General features: G+C 34.7%; 1 protein-coding gene across 16 annotated transcripts in view; it reads right to left on the bottom strand.

Annotated features, from left to right (window-relative positions):
• The window catches only part of PCDH15 (protocadherin related 15), a 1,849,154-nt gene that overhangs the window by 338,531 nt on the left and 1,487,883 nt on the right, over window positions 1-22,740 (bottom strand). For all 16 annotated transcript variants that reach the window (XM_033215155.1, XM_033215225.1, XM_033215195.1 and 13 more), the window contains one exon: window positions 8,941-9,134. In XM_033215155.1, the coding sequence (XP_033071046.1) occupies window positions 8,941-9,134 (194 nt within the window). The remainder of the gene's footprint in view (window positions 1-8,940; window positions 9,135-22,740) is intronic.

Raw genomic sequence — 22,740 nt, 5'->3', positions numbered from 1 at the left:
GTAAGGAAGGTGATAATGAAAAAAAAAATTTATAACAAAAGCTTTTGTCTGATGAATGTTTGTCCTAAATTAAAATAACTGGTTATTAAAAATAGAAAAGAAAGAAAATCTAGGACAAAACAGAAAGTCCAGGCATATCATGGACGGTCTGTGTAAGTCATATGCCATTTTTCTTGTTTCTCAGTGTGTCTCCCTTCATGCCCATACAAAGAAAATACAAAGTTGTAAAAGTTTAGATAATAAAATATCCTTTGAAACTTGATAAAAATTGGAATACTTTGGCTAATTAACATTGTTCATAGTTAAAGCTCATATCTTAATGAAGGTAAAATATAAATTATTGTAAAGAAATACATTAGCAGTTTGGCAATTTTTAAAATATAGTTAAGTCCAAAGCTGAATGTAACGTGGAGCCAAATTTCATAGTATATTTGCTATTCTGCATCACACTCCTGAAGTGAATTTCTTAATTACAGAAAATATATAATGGTATTGCTGGACTTAAAGACAGTAAATGTCAGAAAACTGAATCAGGAATAAAATACTCATCAGGTGAATTTTTTTTGGCTCTGGATAACACTGTAACCCGAGGTAAATTAAGTAGAAGAAAAATTAAGGATTGGAATACTGTTTGTTTATTTTTGCTTCTTTTTTTTCTTTTTTTTTGATGAGACAGAATCTTGCTCTGTTGCCAGGCTGAAGTGCAGTGGCACGATCTCAGCTAACTGCAAACGCTGCCTCCTGCATTCAAGTGATTCCCCTGCCTCAGCCTCAGTCCTCAGCTGGGACTACAGGTGCTGCCACCACACCTGGCTAATTTTTTGTATTTTAGTAGAGGTGGGGTTTCACCATGTTGGCCATGATGGTCTCAATCTCCCGATCTCGTGATCCCCTCTCCTCCGCCTCCCCAGGTGTTGGGATTACAGGAGTGAGCCACTGCACCCGGCCTGTTTTTGCTTCTAATTTTCATTTATTTGCTGTTTGTTCTACTTACACATACAAAAAGATACACATATACACATATTTATATTTATACATATACACATATGTATACATATACATATATATATATTTGTATACATATACATATATATAAAACTATTAATGCTTTTTAGTTTCTAATGGAAAGCTTTTATTTGGTTCTATGAATGGTCATTTTGTTTTCTACGTATCCCCAGCAATTTATCATTTGCTGTACTTATTGAAATTTCCTAAACTACCTTTGTCAAGCTTCAAAACATTGATGAAGGACAGCAGCCATTTAAATCTGACTGTTTTTTCTTACCTCTGATTATATTGCTAGCTATGATAACTTTAAGGTTCCTGGCAAAAATCACATAAAAGACTTATTTTTATAAGTTCTAAACAAAAATAGTACATTACATATTTTGTCATTTGGAAAAGTAGATGAGAAGAGAAGTGTTTAAATGATGTTTATTTCCAAGGTAATTCAATGCAATCAATAATTTGAGTTAGTTCAGATCCTTTCCTTGAATGAAGAAAAACTGTGATATGGGTTCAAAGTTTTAATGTTCAGGAAAGATTGGGCTTTTCTTTAAGGAAATCTTTAATTGATTGGGATTTCTCTCAAACTACTTTAGTTTTGTTTATCATTATTAACATTAAGTGACATTCAACTGAACTAAGCAGTAATTACTTTAAAAAGTATGATACTTTGTTGTAATTTTTGATCCAAATCCATTTATCTCTGATGGGCATTCATGTGGTACTTGAAAACAAAATATGTACTAGTGTTGCACTGGCTTGAAGACTTCAGTGGTGAAAGTTACTTAATTAGTTGTAAGTACTGTATCCAGAAGTAAATCTTAGAAATGTGTAATGATGGTCTTTTAAATAGCTAAAGAGAAATTATTGTGTGGTTTTCACTTTGTCCTTGCTTTGTTGTGTAGTATTTAAGTGAAATGAGATTTCTTATCTTTATTCTGAATTTCCAAAACTGATATTTGCATTTGCCATTTTTCAGTAATGGAAAAAAACAACATTAGTTGCCTTACTTTGAAAAGTTTGGCAAAGGACATATCAAAACTTTGATGCTTTTGGTCACAGTTCTGTCACTGAAATGCTAACAATTAGAAATATGGAATGAGTAACCTAACTACTTTAACACAGTGGTTAGAAGTGCTGTAAGTAGTATCTGTTAAACTCCAAACCACTGTGTTTTAATTTGTGACATATTAGAATAATAGGCTTTCTGTAGTATAAATATCCTATTAACTAATCCTTGTGCTGTTAACTTACAGGTCTTTGAATCTTGGGTCTGAAGAAAGCACTGACTTCTGTTAAAGTTTGAGCACTGATAGCAGTCAAAGTCTCATCTTCAGACACAGGAGAAGGTGACAATCAAAATGAACTGCTTTCACGAGACACAGGGCCAGAAATTAAAACTATTCAATCCCTGTAGACCCAGGAACTATTGTGGAAGCTGTGGGTGTGTGAGATGGTAAGGGGCAATTTTGAGGGATAAACTTAGTTCAGAGTTTCTGTAAATTAAACATTAATATCAAAAGCACAATCATGCAAGGCCAGTGTCTGGGCCTATGTGTCAGAATAACAGGGTTTTCTTGGAGCGTTGATCTACTCTTTAATGGGTAATCATAAAAGGCTATAAGAAGTTTGTGAAAATCTTATAGTCAAACTGATTAAAATTAGATAGATTTGTATATAAGATTTTATTAAAATTAGATTTAACATTAATAATACACCATACAAAGATAAAATTTGGTTTTCTCATTTGAACAAAAATTTCATGTGAGGTATTTTTGTTCACTTCCTGAGGAAACTGTAGGGAAAAAAAATGGAGAGGTGAGAGACAGAATTAGTTGGCCTCATGCTGTCTTAAGTTTTAGGTCTTATTGCTTAAGAAACAGTCACCTTTCTATCAAAAGGTAAATGTTTTTGTTTTATTATTTTGGCTAAATAAATGAATATTTTATAGTGACCTGTGATCATATTTTATGTTGTCAAGTGTCTTAAACCTTTCATATTTGACAGAATTTCCAATAGCAAAATTTCAAGTTCTAAATTCAGTCTTTTTGACCTCATACTAACCTTTTGGGGTATTAGTTTCCCTGAAGTTCAAGAGAGACATATAAGGCTTATTAGGCTTAGTTGTTATATTAGAATTATGAAGGTGACATTGTCAAATCTGAGGTGATGTTAAGCTTCCTTTGTTTAATATTTACAGGGATGGGTTATTAATTGAGGATTTTATGAGATTCCTAAAATTCTGATATGTCAATATGTATTGTCAGTAATAATTATGATTATTATGTTAAATTGTTGTATGCCACAGAAATAACCAAATTTCTTTATCTACTGTGTCTTTATGGCTGTCTTAAGGCTTTTGTCATCTACAATTATTATTTTGCTTTGATCTTTCTCAAAAAGTGACTTATAATCAGCTACAGTCCAGGGCTTGCTTCTTTGGTGGAGTTTGTGAAAAGAACTTTTGAATGCAGGTTACTGATAACTTTAGAGATTGTGCCTTTGGGTTAGAGAGGAAAATTCCAGGGTACTAATTTAAAGGCTAATGTGTTCATAAAGATTGTTAACCCAATATTAAGCAGGGCAAGAACTGATTGCATGGACTAAACTAATGAAGGACTGAAATAATTTTTGTGGCTTTTATCTTTGAAATATTGCTGATTTTTTTGTTTTGTTCTTCAGAGTCTGGATAACTTTTTAGAGCTATTTATAACCTATAAAGTTATACTTTGAGTTTATTAAGTAGAGAATACTTTTGTAAACAGAATTTGAGGCATATTTTTTCTCTGCCTAATTTCTCCAGAATAATATTCTTAATTGATGGTGATGTGTTTGTTTGCATACATTTAATAACAACATGTTTTCTTGTACAATGGGGACACAATTGGAGGAAGTGGTTATTTTCTCAGGGCTTTGACTGAAATGGCCTTGTGAAAGGTTCCAGCCAAGCCAATGTAGGACCTATATAAAAAATGATTCTTGTTGCACTTTGGGTGGTTAATCAGGCTAAGCATATGGGCCTGAAGCTTATTTTGAAAGTAGATTTGTCCTGCTGACTTGCCTTTGTTGGAAGTTGGGGGCTGAGGAAAGAAATACTGTGCTTCAGAAGAAAATGACACTATTAGATTAGCCTTTGATTTCTGGGTGACCATGAAATCACCTATAGTATAACGCTGCCCATGATGCCCCTCCTCAGCATTAAGCAGCCAGAAAGATTGACAACCAAACTCCCCATGATTGAGGAATTGATAATTAGAAAGGGGGGACTGAAACCAAACAAATAGTCCCATAGATCACTTTTTTTGATAAACATAGAAATTCATCCTCTGGTCTTAAAGCTTGAAACTTACATGTTTTATGTGAGTTCCTTCCTCAGGAAACCACTTACAGCCTCTCAAAAAAGTATTAAAGAAATGAAACACACCAGATCACCATATCCAGACAATGAGATGCTAGACCCCTCATCCATCGTGACTGCTTTCTTGCCCCTCCCTAGTTCCTATTTTTTTACACATTGTTACATTTTTTCCCTGCTATTTATACCCATAATTTTAGTTGATCAGTAAAATGGATTTCAGACTGATCTCCCATCGCCTCAGCTGCAGCACCCAATTAAAGCCTTCTTCCTTGGCAATAATTGCTCTGTCAGTGATTGGCTTTCTGTGTGGTGAGCAGCACAACCTAGACTGAAAACTTGGTGTTTTGGTAACACTCTTATAATCGAAAAAGGTCCTTAAAACAATCTAATTTGATTCTTATTTTACAAAAGAGAATTTTAAAAGGGAAAAATTTAGCTCACTGAATCAAGATTATAAAATTAATTAACGATGACAGATAAATACAAGGCTTCTGAATTCAAAATCTGCTTTCCATTTTTCCCTACATCCTAGAAGAACAAATGTGTAAAATAAATTGGAGAATTTTTACTTATCTATGTGTGAATATAAAACACTTTTTTTTTTTGTAATAAAGAGTGTTACCTTACAGGAAGTCATAAATAATTTCAAGTCTGAGGTTCAGACTATGAAATTACAATTTTAAATTATTAATACCATGAATAAAACTTCATCTATAACATTTGTGGTAAGAATAACATAAAATATGAATAAAGAAGAGCTTTGGGAAAATAGACTTAAGATACTTTAAGTTTGGAAATGGTATAATTAAAAAAATAAAAAAGACAACTTTTTGATATGACAATAGTAATTAGTAGTAATGAGATAATGTTCCTGGCTTACAGATGATTGTATTATCTTATTATTTTCTATTAAATATGTCAATATGTGCTACGAGGAGTCTATTTGTAATTCTGCATTTCTAGCTTGTTTCTAAGATGAAGGTTACAGATATTTATATTGCTTTTTCTGGTAGATATCAGACAGAGAAATTATTGCTTTTGTTTTCCTTTGTGTTCCACCAATATTGCACTAGAAAAGCTATATTTACAGTTCAATGTTCACAGATTCTATTCTCTTATTTTGGAAGTACATATACAAATCTACAGGAGCAAAAACTTCAGACTGAAAACCAACATAGGAGGAAGGAAAAAACTTTTCAAGAGAAGTTACAGGGGCAGAGATTTCAGATCCAAGATGTATTTACATATAAATACCACAGAACATTAACAGACAGAGGAAAACGCACATGTCAATTTACAGAGCACTGAAGAAAATAAATGTATGTTTTGTGGAACTAAAGAGAAGGGTATAAGCGAAGCGGTAGTAGGAGTTAAGGCTACAGAGGTGGGATTCATGGGCTATACCTGTTGATAGAAACTTCATCTTGACAATGAGGCTCAGTTGGGAGAGTTAAAGTTTAAGTTTGGTCAGAGTGATTGCAAGATGGGAGATGCCTTAAACCTCTTACTGGATATAAAGTCAATGTGAAGTTTGACAGGAGTACTGTTGAAGTGAATGTCAGGCAGGTAGGAAATAAACTCTTCCAAGTGTGACTTTCCACTATGTAGATGGCAATAGGATAGGAGGTTAGAAAGAAGAAAAGTTATTAGAAGAGACCTATCATCTGTCGATGATAGCAAGGAGGGGTAATGGGCATTATAATTATTTTTTGACATGAGATTCAAAGGAAAACAAACTATTAAGGAGGAGGAAATCTAGTTTAAAAATATAAATGAGAATCTAATACTCCACCAACCATATCTCTGTGATTAATGATGATCACACACCCTGCAAAGTTTAGTTACAGTCCTTCTGTTAAGCTTGCTGGACCTGGTGTAATACTGAGTTATCTGATTCTTGAGATTTCCTTTTTTGTTGTTGTTGTTTTTTGAACTAATGTTGGTAAATTGTATCTTTTAAAAGAATCATCCATTTCTGTTTTCAAATTTTGCATACTTTTAAGCAAAGTTGTCTCCTATGAATCTTACTTTTTTCTATTTCTATGTAGTTTCCTCATTAGATTTTATTGTGTAGTTTTACTCGTTCTTTTTTTCTTGATCAGCTTAAATAGTATTTTATCCAATTAATTACGTCTTTATTTTTGTTGTGTCTTTCCAGAGAACCAAATTCAGACTCATTTATTTGTTTTATACATGTTTATAATACATTCATGTTTGATATTATACTTATTAACTATTTTGGGGGATTTCTTGTGTTTTTATTTGTTTCTTTTATGAAGTATTATGACAACTATACCTAATCTTGATAGGATTTCTCAAAAAGAAAAGTACAGACTAATTTTATTAAATAAAATATCAGCAAGCATACAATATCAGCTTATTTCAAGAGAAAAATAATTATGTCCTAATATAATCTATACCATGGATGCAAAATAGGTCCATCTAAACCATGGATGCAAAACAGGAGCTACAGTAAGATCAGTCACTATATCATCAACTCAAGAAGAAAAGTCATTACTGTCCTCATATATGATAGCTATTTATTTTATCTGAGAAAAGTACCATTACTATTTTAAACAGTCAATAAAATAGAAATAGATGAGTATTTTCTTAATGTATTATTAATAGTTTTTAAAACCATAGACCAAACTAATGGGGTAACACTGAGGCAGTCTCATTCAAGTCACAAATGAAATAAGCATTTTTATTGAAAGTATACTAGGAAATGAAAGTAAAGAAAGAAAATGGAGGCCAGGCATTGTGGCTGATGCCAGTAATCCCAGCACTTTGGGAGGCCGAAGTGGGAGGATCAGTAGAGGCCAAGAGCTTGAGACGAGCCTGGGCAACATAGCAAAATTCTGATTCTACAAATTTGTTTTTAATTAGCTCGGACTGGTGGCCTGAACCTGTAGTCCCCACTACTAGGGAGGCTGAGGTGGGCGGATTGCATGAGCCCAGAGTTTGAGGCTTCAGTTAGCTGGGATTATGCCACTATACTCTAGCCTGAGAGAAAGAGTTAGACCTTGGCTAGGGGTGAAAAAAAGCTTATTTGCAATTAAAACAAAAGATGTAGAAACAGATCAAGCAAGAAATGTACAGAACTTACATAAAAAGAGAAAAAGCCTGCTAAAAACACAAAAAATGCATGGACAAATGCAAAAATGCAAATGCAAAATGTTCTTGGATAGAAAGATTCAACATCAAACACATATAATATATTTCTAAGTAATTTATAAATCTCCTGTGCTCCTAATAAAAACACAGTTAACAAAAACAACAAAAACACTGAACTAGCTTATTTAAAGTCAAAGAGAAAACTTAACAGAAGGAGAAGGAACATTTTGGAGGGAAAACAGCATTGAGGTAAGTTAGTAGCACCAGAGGATAGAGCATACTAGATAACCTTAATCATTAAAATTGTGTGGTAATAGCTCATAAAATATAAATAATAGAATTGAATAGAACATTTAGATCAAAATCAAAATACATAAGAAAATATATGATATAATAAATGCAACATCTCAAATTTGTGAGGAAAAGATGAAGTATCCAATGTTGTTCATCTTTGGATGAATATCACAATGTATTTGACTGGAAAAATATCACAGAGTATTTGACTGGAAAAAACTATGACTGCATTAATACCTCCTACTGTGTACTAGGATACACCCCAAATACAATAAGGATTTAAATATACAATATGAATTCACATAAACACTAGTAGAAAATGCAGAATAATTGTAATCTGGGCTTAACATACCAATATAAAAAATGATACATTTGCACACATTCAAACTGATGCATGTTCAGTGTTAAATATTTCTCCATTGTCAGTAAAAGAGGATAAATTGAAAAATTTATCAATAATAGACTTCTTCCACAGTTTTATACTTATTAAGGAATATTACATTAACTGTGAAAAAAATAATTTGAAGGATTTATCTAGTATTTACATGGAGAGGATCCCAGGATACATTCATTGTGAATGGGAAAAAAACCCAGCAAAATGAAGGAGTATATTAATATTTATTCATATTTTCTTGGAATGATACTGAAAATCTGGAAATAAATAATAAATTAACAAAAGGGATTTCTCAGGTGGGAGACTAGGAAGATGCAATTGTAATAGCAGGAAATCTTTTAGCTCACTCTGTGTGTGTGTGTGTGTGTGTGTGTGTGTGTCTGTGTGCGTGTCTTTGTGTGTATATACATATTTAAATATATATATTATTTTACATAACTAATAATTACCCATATACTCAGAAGTTACTTTGAAACCCTGAAACACTACATGCCACTGACACATATGTTAATTTCTTTGAAGACAAGAGCCTTTCTCTGTCTGTCTGCAGCCTTACTTTTCCATAATAAATTTGAAATATGCCTCAGATACTGTCCTTTTCCCACAATTTAACCAAATCAGTCTATGCATGCTGTTCCTGAGACTCTGGTCTCTCTGTTTTTCTGATCTAATTTAGATGTTTATAGGATAAAAGAATACTTGCCGTGGTTCTTAAATTTAATTACAGGGTTAAACGGCCCGATGAAAACACTGCATTGGTTCTAATATAAATTACCTTCTCTCTGCAGGAGGAGCATTATCCGCTGCTTGGACGGTGAGTGCGTAAGTCCGCCCGACTATCATTTCCACCCCCGGAGCGATGGTGATAAGTCCTGTTGTTTTATTGATGATGAAGTCTCCCTGAGCCCCAACAAGGATTTCATATGTGATCTCCCCATTTGACCCCTCGTCTGCGTCAACTGCAGTGAGCTGGAATTGAAAATCACAACATAAATCCACTTAGGACACAACTTTTCACCACCATGTCATTTATTCCCCCAGCAAAAGGAGCTGGCTTTCAAAGAAAAAAACAGAAGGAAGTTTGCTTGATATATATACTCTTGTGGGTTTTGTTTTGTTTTGTTTTGTTTTGTTTTAAACTGAGGCTACTGTGTCTTGTTACAATACTGAAGAAATCACAAGAATAAGACTGATTTTTTTTTTTTCTCTCTTAGGGCGATAAGAAATAAACTTTGGATCTTGAAGACTTATCTTTATTTTAATTTAACAAAGGGAAAAAGAGGAAAGCCCTAACAGAAAATCTAATATCCCTATAGGAAATTTATTTTTTTTCCGTCTTACCTTGCGTTCTTGACACATAAACTCTTATTAAAACAGACTGAACCTGGAAAAAATGAAATAGGCATGGTCTGCCTTTCTTTCTCCCAACCTTCCTTTTACTCTCATTTTTCCTTCCATCGTGTTCTCCTCCTCCTAGAGTCTCCTCCCAGAGACTCTCGTCTTTGTGTCCTTTTTGTTTGCAATTGCTCTAGGAAAGATTCTTAACTTGCACCCCCTGATTTATAAAGGACTGATAAGTCATAGAGTATTAACGTGTCAACAATCAAACAAATGCATCTCCCATTATAAGAATATCAAGGGTAACGTAGTCCAATAAATGTTTCTTTGAGGAAAGGAAGTCTATTCGGAGCCCTTGAAATTAAGCATGTAGACATCTGTATAACAAATTTACATATATCTATAATCATTTTGAAGCAACTGGTATCTAAAAGACTTTATTTGGGTTATTATATATGAAAAGATAAAAATGATTAACTTCATCAAGCAACATTAAAGCAACAGTGATTTATTATATTAAAGGTGGCTTCTTGACTTGCTGATAAATATAAATTAAAAGAGTAAAAGGATATAAAGGGATTATAGCAGGAAATCTTATAGTAAGTATTTTACATACATCAACAGTATTTTCTGTATTTATCATACAAAATGTGAAGAATGAAGAAAAAGTGGTCTCAATTTATACGAGGGAATATAATTAAAAGTTTTCTGTGGAATGAAGAAAACACATGTAATTGTAGTAAATTAACATGTAGAAATGTTTTATTTATTTATATTTATATTTTCAGTACATTACTTCTAAAAGTAGTAGTTTTTATAGTTTGCAGACTCCTTTGAAAATACGGTGAAGATGCTGACATACCTTCCTTGATCAAATGTAAACATGCACATTTACCTTGAAACTGGAATTCAATTTCAGGAACACCATGTTAATTAATTTCCCATTCAAAAGTTCATGCTTAATATCCTCAATAAATGTAAACAAAGTACTTTATACACTGCACTATGCTGAAGGGGTTATATTATGCATATTCTATTTTTTATTATGTGTCACGCTTAGAGTGATAATGTCCACATAAATAGCAGCAAAACATAATTGAGAATGAAAAAGGAAATGGCATTAATGCAACTAAGTCCTGAGACTGGGTATTTGGGGGTGGACAGATGTGGTTGCCAGAAGGAAAGGCATTTTATGACATGATTATGGGACTTGTATAAGCCTGACAGATATACTCCTGAAGGCAAAGGAGAAACATTTGCAGAAACAGTCAAAATGAATGGCATATATTTATAGAGAGCTATTCAAGCCAGACAAACTAATTCTCTTTTGTGTATAGATAAAATTAGAAAATTAGAGGATGGGGATAACAGGGGAGATATCAATTTTGATTATACTTAAATCACCTAAAATGTCTCAGGAAATCTTAATTAAAATTTAGCTCAAATTGGATTCAATATTAACATTCTTCCTGGGACTTAAATTGGCTAAAGGAATGTAATGATAAATGGCAATGCATCAAGTTAAGAAAAGGTGTTAAGGAGTGTGCCTCAGGGATGTCAGCATTATAGCTGGACTTACTTAACATTTTCATAAATGATGTTGGAAGGGAGTATAAGCTGGATGATAATTACATTGAGGAAGGTACCCACCTGGGAGATGCTAGAAATACCAAGTAATACTACAAAATACAGGAGACAGAAACAGCCCCTACGTTGCAGAGCTAGTCAACCACAGTTGAGCTAAGGTATTCAAGGAACACAATTAGCTCTGCAGAAATTATTAGGAGGTAGAAAGTTTAACAAGTAGACAAAACAAGGATTCTATGTTTAAGTTAGCTAAATAACACTATTTTTCAGTATTTTTGTACTAAATAAAATAATGGGTTATGAGTCAACATAATTTGTTTGCACGTAGGCTAACAAAGATATTTTAAGGAAATTAATGGTAGTCCACCATCAGAAAAAATGAGCTGAGTACCCAAATCATAATAGTGTCTTCTTTGTAAGATCCTGAAAACTCAAGACCTTTTGAAGCATTTTACATACATCAACAGTATTTTCTGTATTTATCATACAAAATGATACATCATACAAAATGGAGTACATCATACAAAATGTTGAAACCTCAACATTGGCAGGAGAATCGCTTGAACTTGAGAGGTGGAGGTTGCAGTGAGCTGAGATCGTGCCACTGCACTCCAGCCTGGCGACAGAGTGAGACTTAAAAAAAAAAAAAAAAAAATCCAAAACCTCAACGATATTACACAGTAGATGTCCCCTTCTGAAGTCTATTAGACGATGTTGAATGGAGCTGTCGATACTAATTTTGGAGCTAAGCTATGGCAGGAATTTAATTCAATTATAGTTCAATGACTCTGTGACCAGTAGATAGTGTCTATGAGATGGAAATAAATGAAGCTCATTTCTAATTTAGTGGGGAAATCTGCTTCCTAAAAGAAAAGGGCATTTATGTACATGGGGAAGCCAATGTTTTGCTTACAAATTTCAGATGAAAGTAAAAACAATTCTATGACTTTAAAGTGTTTATTGAAATATTGTGATATCTAAATGGTAAGAAATTGTGAGCTTTTTTTTTTATTATTTCTTTTCCATGATGTTTTATAGTTCTTTTCAGGAACTTTAGCCCTACCCTTTCATAATTCCTTCCTCTCAGTATTTCAACATGTGCATATTCCAAATGTCCTCATATGTATCAGTCTGTTTTCATGCTGCTAATAAAGACATACCTGAGACGGGGCAATTTACAAAGGGAACGTTTATTCGAACTCCACGTGGGTGAGGAAGCCTCACAATCATGGCAGAAAGTGAAAGGTGCATCTTACATGGCAGCAGACAAGAGAAGAGAGCTTGTGCAGGGAAGCTCCCCTTTTTAAAACCATCAGATCTCGTGAGACGTATTCACTATCACAAGAACAGCACAGGAAAGACTTGCCCCAGTGGTTCAATTACCTCCCACTGGGTCCCTCCCACAATACGTAGGAATTCAAGATGCGATGTGAGTGGGACTACATCCAAACCATATCATTCCAACCCTGGCCCCTCCCAAATCTAATGTTCCCACATTTCAAAACCAATCATGCTTTCTCAACAGTCCTCCAAAGTCTTAACTCATTTCAGCATTAACTCAAAAGTCCACAGTAAAAAGTCCCTTCCACCTAAGAGCCTGTCAAATCAAAAGCAAGTTAGTTACTTCCTACATACAATGGGGATACAGGCATTGGGTAAATACAGCCTTTCCAAATGGGAGGAATTGGCCAAAACAAAGGGACTACAGGCCCCAAGCAAGTCCGAAATCCAGTGAGGCAGTCAAATCTTAAAGCTCCAAAATGATCTCCTTTGACTTCATGTCTCACATCCAGATCATGCTGATGGAAGAGCTGGGTTTCCACTGTCATGGGCAGCTCTGTCCCTTTGGCTTTGCAGTGGACAGCCTCCCTCCCAACTGTGTTTACGGGCTGGCATTGAGTGTCTGCAGCTTTTGCAGGTGTACAGTACAAGCTGTAGGCGGATCTAGCATTCTGGGCTCTGGAGAACAGTGGCAGTCTTCTCACAGTTCCACTGGTCAGTGCCCCAGTAGGGACTCTGTGTGAGGACTCTGACCCCGCTTTTCCCTTCTGCACTGCCCTAGCAGAGGTTCTCCAGGAGGGCCCTACCCTTCAGCAGACTTTTTCCTGGGCAACCAGGTGTTTCCATACATCCTTTGAAATCTAGGCAGAGGTTTCCAAACCTCAATTCTTAACTTCTGTGCACCTGCAGGCTCAATACCATGTGGAAGCTGCTGAGACTTGGAGCTTGCAACCTCTAAAGCCACAGCCTGAGCTCTGTGTTGGACCCTTTCAGCCACAGCTGGAGTGTCTGGGACACAGGGCACCAAGTCCCTAGGCTACACACAGAACAGGGACCCTGGGCCTGCCCATGAAACCATTTTTTCCTCATAGGTTTCTGGGCCTGTGATGGGAAAGGCTGCTGTGAAGATCTCTGACACACCCTGGAGATATTTTCTCCATTGTCTTGGGGATTAACATTCAGCTTCTTGTTACTTATGCAAATTTTTGTAGTTGGCTTTAATTTCTCCTTAGAAAATGGGATTTTCTTTTATATTGTGTTGTCAGGCTGCAAATTTTCCAAACTTTTATGCTCTGTTTCCATTATAAAACTGAATGCACTTAACAGCACCCAAGACACCTCCTGAATGTTTTGCTGCTAAGAAATTTATTTTGCCAGATACCCCAAATCATCTCTCTCAAGTTCAAAGTTCCACAAATCTCTAGGGCAGGGGCAAAATGCCACCAGTGTCTTTGCTAAAACATAATAATATTCACCTTTGCTCCAGTTCCCAAAAAGTTCCTCATCTCCCTCTGAGACCACCTCAGGCTGGACTTTATTGTCCATACTGCTATCAGTATTTTGGACAAAGCCATTTGACAAGTCTCCAGGAAGTTCTAAAATTTCCCACATCTTCTTGCCTTTTCTGACACTCCAAACTGTTCCAACCTCTGCCTGTTACCCAGTTCTAAAATTGCTTCCACATTTTCAGGATCGCCCCACTCTACTGTATTACTTAATTTTCACGTTGCTGATACAGACATACCTGAGACTGGGCAATTTACAAAAGAAACCGGTATTGGAATTACAGTTCTATATGGCGGGGAGGTCTCACAATGATTGCAGAAGGTGGTAGTGGATAAGACAGAAGATCTTGTGCAGGGAAACTTCCATTTTTAAAACTATCAGATCGTGGGAGACTTATTCACTATCATGAGAACTGCAAGGGAAAATCTTGCCCCCATGATTCAATTACCTCCCACATGGTCCCTCCCACAACATGTGGGAATTCAAGATGAGATTTGGGTGGGGACACAGCCAAACCATATCACCGTCAATCACCCATGCTGCCACAAAATAATCTAAGTTTCTCCTAATGTTTCCTTTTAAATTTTGGCTGCAGTTTACTACTCTCTTCAATTGCTCTTTCCTGGTTCTGAGAAAAAAAATACAGCTTGATATAAAAGGACAAATATAAAGAATATTGAATTGTACATAAGCTGAACAAAAACATTCAAATTGGAGTCTCAAAAATGACACACAGAATTAAAGTCACCATTGATATAAACCATATACAAGAATATAAATTGTAATGTAAGAGTGTAAATGTGGTATTTTATATGAATAAATACATTTTTTATTATAAGTGAATTATGGGCCCGGAGCAGTGGCTCACACCTGTAATCTCAACACTTTGGGAGGCCGAGGCGGGCAAATCACGAGGTCAGGAGTTTGACATCATCCTGGCTCACATGGTGAAACCCCATCTCTACTAAAAATACAAAAAAATTAGCAGGGTGTGGTGGCGGGCACCTGTAGACCCAGCTATTCGGGAGACTGAGGCAGGAGAATGGCGTGAACCTGGGAGGCGGAGCTTGCAGTGAGCAGAGATTGTGCTACTGCACTCCAGGCTGGGTGACAGAGTGAGACTCTATTTCAAAAAAAAAAAAAAAAAAAAAAGTGAATTATGGCTTAACTGATAATGCATGAATGTGTTGATGATTTGATGTTTTTGCCTCTTGGACATCCTAGGCTCTTGCTTCCAGTAAAAGTCCCTTATTTTCCTTTGGGGAGCAACTAATTCTTTTCACAGTCCATGTTTGGATGGAGCTGACACTTAGCTCCAGTGATAGGCATCTCTTACCTGGAAATTGTTTGGCAAAAAAAAAGGCAAGTTATTCAAATTGGTATAGTCAAGGTGACTCCTAGAACTACTGGAAAAGAGTGGTTTTTTTCTTCCTCTAGGACTAAACTCTTAAATTAATATCTGATGTTTCTGCTGGTTTTCTGGTCTTCATTGGATGTACCTAAGACTGAGACCCACACAGAAGAAGACATGTCAAGAAATAAGCAGAAAACATCACTCATGACATGGTTTCTGTTTATGCCTGAAGCCAAATTCACCACTTTCGGATAGATAAAAAATTAACATATTTTTAAATGCTAATTTATTTTGAAATTATGTCTTTCAACCATAAGAACCATAACTATTGTATAAAATAGTTTTATTGTTAACTACTCTTCTTGGTTTGCTTTTTGATTATTTTTCTAGGATTATTGTGCTTTGAGATCTTGGTATGAGATATCATGTAATCATTAATACAATAATGTAATATATAATTATTCATTATGATAGGCAAAGATATTGCTTGAAAGTGGTAGAGTTGCCCCTGTATAGAAATAATATTGAATTACTCAATAAGTAATAAAAATACAGATAAATTAATTAGTAAATATTTCCATCAAGAGAGGACAGACTCAATTTGAGGGAAATATTTAAATGAGCATTACTTTGTTTTTTCTTCTTCAAAATTTCATGGATAGAGGATTCAAAGATATTCATAGATATTAGCAACCTCAGCATATAATATTTTTTTCTTTATTAATATGATAACTTTCACCTTTTCACTTAAAGGAAGTACTTTTATAGCTTCTCTCTGATATATATGAATTGCCAGAATCACTACTCCTGTGCTTTGGGATCATTGTTATGTAAAAGAAGGGTACCACCACAGGTAATCTAACAGAGATAGCTTCTAAGTGACTCATGGGCAGGGAGTATAGATGTCATGGAGATGCTGGAAAAAAGGACGATTCACGCCCCTCAGCTGGGGACAGAGTAGTACACCTCAAGATTTCATCACACTACTGAAAATAGAACATAATTTAAAACTTTGGAATTGTTGATTTCTAGAATTTTCCATTTAATGTTCTCAGTGTGTAGTTGACCAAAAGTAACAGAAATCATGGAAAGCAAAACTGAGGACAAGGGGAAAATACTGTAAAAACAAAAATGAACATATTTACCTCACAGCATATGTAAAATTAACTCAAAATGTATCACAGACTTAAAGGTGAAAGCTACACTATGAATATTCGTAGAATATAGGAGAAAATCTTTGTGAATTTGGTTGGCAAAGGTTTCTTAAATATAACAGTAAAATATGATATGATACAATAAAAAAAATTAAACTTCCTCAAAATTAAAAGCCTTTTCTCTACCAAAAACATAAGAACATGATACATAAAATACAGATTATGTATTTGCAAAATATTTGCAGATCATATATCTGACAAATGACTTGTATTTATGATTTATAGAGAATACTTACCAATCGGTACTAAGAAAACAACACAAATTTTGTAAATGAGTGAAAGATTTGAATCGATATTTCACCAAAGATCAACAAATGGCTAATAAGCACATGAGAGTATCTCAAATTAATTTGTCATTAAGGAAACACAAATTAAAATCACAACGAGATACTAATAAGCATCTGTATAATGGCATTAACAAATGAACTGACAGTACTATCAGAGAGGATGTAGTGGGTGATAAAATGGTACAGGCCACTGTTATTAAAAAGCAGTTTGACAGTTTATTTAAAAAGTGTATATTTACCATGTAATTTAGCACGTTTTGTACTAGGTGTCTATATATAACAAACACAAAAATAAATACATATATGAGTGTGTGTGTGTGTATATATTTCCAAAAAGAGACTTGTATAGAATATTCGCAGTCATATTAAACTGGAAACAACTGAAAGGCTCATCAACTGGTGAACAGATAAGCAGAATGTGTTTTCACATGATGGATTCTATTCAGTAATTCAAATAAATGGATATATAGCGTTGATTCATGCCACAGCATAGATGAACTACATAAACATTATGCTATTTAAAAAGCCAGGCAAAATAAAAGTAAAAGATACAAACCATGGGACTCCATATTTTTTTAATTCCGAGACAAGGAAAACTTTTAGAGGCAGAAACCAAAACAGAGGGTGTCTAGAGCTGGAAATGGGAGTATTGACTACAGGCAGTCATGAGTAAAGTTTTGGGGTGATGGAAATTTTGGAAGAGAAAGAAATATATAGTACTAGATTGTGGTCATTGTTGCACTACCATCTAAATTGACTAAAACCAGCCCAACTCTTTCTTGGAACTGATGTTTACTGTTTTTTGGATAAACACAGAAATTGACACCCCACCCCCCAACCACACCCTGTCTTGAAGCTTGAAACTTTCATTTGTCTCATCTGAGTTTCTTCCTCGGGAAACTAATCCTCAACCCTCCTAGAAATCAAGGAACTGAAACTCACCAGATAACTGTATCCAGAAAATGAGATGCCAGACCTTTCATCCACGGATCATGATTCCAGTTTACCAATTCCTCTTCCTTACACCTTTCCTTAATATTTGTTTTTGCATATGTATTTTTCCCTGTTATATAAACCTCTAATTTTAATCATTTGGGGAGATGGATTTGAGACTTTATCTCCTGTTCTCCTCAGCTGCAGCAGCTGATTAAAGCTTTCTTCTCTGGCAATATTTGTTGTCTCAGCAATTGGCATTTTGTGAAGCAAGCAGCAGGACCTAGACAAAACCCTTGACGTTTTGGTAACATACATATATGAGGACATGTCAATTATACCTTAATAAAGTTATTGAAAATAACAAATAAAATTCTACCCACACATCTGATCCTTTGAATGATCTTTATCCATTTTTTTTTTTTCTGGTACATTATAGAATGCTATTCAGGCTACTTGTTCATGTATTGTTTCATCATTTGACTAACTTTCTGCCTTTTTTGCACTTTACAAAGTTTAGGTCTCGATTATTTGTTTATTTATTTCTCTTTTAAACCATTGTATGTTCCTCTGCTTTCAGTGACTTAACTATCAGCTCCATGAACTCCATGCTACCTTTGTAAACCTACTTCTTCCTCCTATGAATGGACACGTGTGAAAGCTCTGGCAAGCAAACAAAAGCCAGACCCATGGATGAAAAGCAGAATTTAATGAGCAAATCCAACTATGAAAGGCTGTCTGAGTTAAGAAAAGTAATAAATAGAAGAGAAGGTGAAATTGTGGAATATAGAATGGACCACACGCAAACAAAGATTTCACAATAAGATACCTTCATATTTTCCTCTGAGAGAACATTTCATAGCAACAGTATAATCTTCTTAGCAGCTCCCTTCAGATGTGGTAATGATTAATAGCCAATGTTGGAGAATTTCACAGATGTGGCACAAATCAAGGTACAAGATATACTTGAGAACTCTACTGGGATCATTTGGGGTTAATGTCTCCTTATGACATGCCAGAATATGAGATAGGATTGTATCACTTGGGCCTTTTATTGTTGGTTATACTTATCCTAATTTTACATTTGAAGCCTTGAGTTAAAGTCTAACTTTGACCTTATCTGATAACGCAGTGGCTGGCAGCAGCCATAGCTTATACATGTATAGCTATGCGTAACAATGACATCACTTAAGGTATTCTTTGGTGGTTTCCTAGTATGCCAGAGTCTATTTTTCTTTTTTGCCTCACCAGATGTGGTTAAGAGTTGGATGAAATATAAACAAATGTTTATGGAATCAGAATTGTAAACAAGAAGGTGAATAGTAAGGTTACATGGTGATCCCATATCACTGATGATTTGTTCCTAGAAATTCTCAAGGGCAATTACAAGGATCCTTTTGCACACTCAGGTTGAACTTCACCTAGAAGTAGAATATGCCTAATCTACAAGCTTCTGGGAGAAACAATACTTCTGTATACACACAATATAATTTAATAATATCCATATCATATATACTTAGATGAAATGTATTAGTCTATTTTCACACTGCTATAAAGAACTACCTCAGACTGGGTAATTTATGAAGAAAAGAGGTTTAATTGACTCACAGTTCCACAGGATTAACAGGAAGCATGACTGGGAGGTCTCAGGAAACTTACAATTATCACAGAAGGCAAAGGATAAGGAAGCACCTTTTTCCCATGGCAGCAGGAGAGAGAGAGAGCGAGAGGGGAAGTGCCATACACTTTTAAACCATCAGATCTCATGAGAAGTCACTCACTATCATGAGAACAGCATGGGAGAAATTTGCCTCCATGATCCAATTACCTCCAACTAGGCCCCTCCTGCAATACTAAGGTTCACAACTCAAGGTGAGATTTGTGTGGGGACACAGAGCCAAACCAAAACCAGAACAATCCTTAAGTCACCTTAATCAACACTGGACATAAAATACTAAGAGGGATTTTAAGTTCAAGAAATTAGTTTATTGAATCAACTAGAGATGGCTTTTAGGCAAACATATTAACCCAAATAAACAAAGTAGGGAACATTCTTTTTCAATAACTTGGCATTATTCAGGAATGATTACTGAGTAATCAATGATTACTGAAACAATTATCATAATAAATTTTGATGTATTTAAATGTTTCTAGTTGGCTATACTAGAAGATCAATTCAGGAGGGACATATCTCTGGGAACTATGGACAATCTAAACTATACCAAGATGTCACTTATAAGTATAGGCATTATCAATCTTCTATCACAGTCATACTTCTATGAACTAGGAAACAAACTTATCTTCCTCATGGTACCTTTGGTGAGGTTTGGACAGCCTAAGAATCAATAATGCATTGCTTTATAAAAGAAAAGTGACTGGTGTGCTGCATTCATATGCAGAAGCTTTTGCAAGTGAAAGTTTATTCCTAAGGGATGGTTTATGGTTATGCTATCAGACCAGATGCAGAATTGTCTGAGAAAGAGTATCTAATGACTACTCTGATAATGTAAAATGCATGATATATAGGAAAAGTCTATTTTTTGCTAGGAAAATTGAGAAAACAATATGGTGGTATTAAAGTGTGCTGTGTTAAATATTTCATCTCTCTGCCTCAGCTCTATTGTGTAATAAGGATTTTTAAATTCATTTATGTAGTTAGATAAAAACGAAATTTGAGTGCATATTGATCTCTAGGACAGAAAGATTATTTGGACAAGCAACGTAAAACTTACAAGCTAGGTAATCCTTATGTAGAAAGATTTGCCAGAGAAAGAATTGAATCTACATCTGTAAACTAATATACCCAGTTCAACGTCTCTATCAACACTTATAAAAAGGCAGAAGTAATAGATGATAAGTGGAAAAAAATAGTCTTTCAAATGTTGAAGAAATGTCAGAACATTTGGGTGAATCTATCTATGGTTGTTAATTTGCTTTGTAGAGGGAATTCCAACTTCTTACTGTATGAAATATGCTCTGGTGATAGTGTTTTAATGTCTATTTTTAATGCACTAGATATTATAGAAGCTAGTGCAACAAAAATTTTAAGAAGATTCCTCAGAAATGTGTGGCAAGTGGGTAACACATACTGAGTGCAGATGACTTAGAAGACATAAGATATTATATCTAAAGGTTATAAGACTTCTACTATGCTATTGCCATAAAAGCTATATTATTGCCTGTCTATTATCCTTATTTAAAGCTAAATCAACCTGGAGCTGTGTGAGGTCCACTGAGTCTCTCCAGGTTGGCATTCAGTCTGAACTTAAGGCTGCTGCTCATTAAAATATCACTGGAAATTCACTATTCAGTGTGATTTCTGATGGGAAAATGATATAATGGGTTTGCTTTTATGTTTGCTGATTTCTTCATGTGTCAATAAAATTCAGGAAGTTCTTCAATAACTCCTGCCGGTCCAGCAAATTGGGCATTGTAAAAGTATTTATTTTCAGATTTATTATCTCTGGTCTTAATGTGAATGAGTGATTCTTTAAAGCTAAAAAGCATAACAGGCTCCCAGTTTTCCACCCTCTCTCAAGCACATCCTAGAATAATCCAATATAATGGGCACCTCAGTAGAGTAGGTGGTTGGCAAATTTATCACTTTGGGTGTATAATTTGGAAAAAGATATTGACAACATTAATAATAACATGATCATTAGATATTTATATGAATGAATAATTGTCACTGAAGATGAATCTTCCATTTATGCATTTTTCTAAAAAGCCAAGAAATAAAACAAAAGGAAGATGACTTTAAAGCATTTCTTTTCACTGCCTGATTATTTAAAGGGCTTGTTTCTTTTCTGCAGCAACTTTGTGATCCTTTTGTAAAGGTTCATTGGTTCCAGTTACTCAAACTCTGAGACTGGAAACCGGAACCTTAAGTACTCTAATGCTATCAAATTCTCTCATGCTCAACTTATACTCTCAAAAAAGGATTTCCTCAAAGTTGACTTCTATCAATTTCCATCTCATTAGCTTTAATTCATTAATTTAAGGACCTAGTCTTTCATATTTCTTCAAGAAATCTCATATTGTATACAATGCCAAATCTAAACTACTCTACTATGCAAGGTAGCCATCTTAAATTAATTTATAAATAATTGCATCCATTTATTCAGACCTTAATTTGTACCAAATGTCTGACTCTGAAAAATGAAGAGCGGAAAAGAAACAGAAAGAATAACTTCTGTCAAACAGTAGGTGCTCTAGGAAAGGAGATGAGAGAGAAACTTACCTTTAATTGAAATGCTGTTATAGAAACATAAAAATACATTACAAAGGTACAGAAAAGCCTGTCATGACCAAGGAGCTGGGAGAATAAACCAACATATATTTGGCTTAGTAAAAGAAAAGCAAATCTTTTAGCATTCAGTTCCTCTTCTCTCCAATGGTAGTCAAATTTGTATCTTTAAGGCCTCATGCCTTTGGCCGTATCATTTCATCTTCAGCATCATATTATCTTCACCTGCCTATCGGAGTACTAAACATCTTGAGAGATTCATGAAGCTCTAACAGATCATCATCCCCACTCACTTTTGAGGAATTCTCGTTAGTGCTCTTAGTCTTGCTCATCAAATTTAACAGTTCAATAATTGCGACATTTTCTGATTATTTCGCTGTGAAGAAGGATTATTTCTTGCCAAATATGGTCAACTTCTTGAGGATTAGGACTGTGCCTTATTCATTCTATGTATTTTTCAGAGCACTTAGTTTAGTAAGAATCACCTAAAAATCTGTGAAGACGGATTATTTCTTGCCAAATATGGTCAACTTCCTGAGGATTAGGGCTGTGCCTTATTCATTCTATGTATTTTTCAGAGCACTTAGCTTAGTACTAAGTGAATCACCTAAAAATCTGTGTAGATTAAATTATAATCTAGCCAAGAAAGTAATACAACATGCAACATACATCTATTAGGACTTGCACAATAGTGCTTTTGTTTGTTTGTTTCCTTTGCCAAACTGGATGAGCAAGTGTACTAGGGTTTTAAGAAATCCCTACTGCTCTATTTAAATGTTCTTTTTCTCCCCTAAGATCCCTTGTATTTGAATATCTCAATATCCAACTA

Source organism: Trachypithecus francoisi, unplaced genomic scaffold, assembly GCF_009764315.1.
Source record: "Trachypithecus francoisi isolate TF-2019V2 unplaced genomic scaffold, Tfra_2.0 Contig00586, whole genome shotgun sequence".
NCBI classification, from domain to species: domain Eukaryota; kingdom Metazoa; phylum Chordata; class Mammalia; order Primates; family Cercopithecidae; genus Trachypithecus; species Trachypithecus francoisi.
Note: the sequence above shows the minus strand (reverse complement) of the source record. Positions and strands in the feature narration are given on the sequence as shown.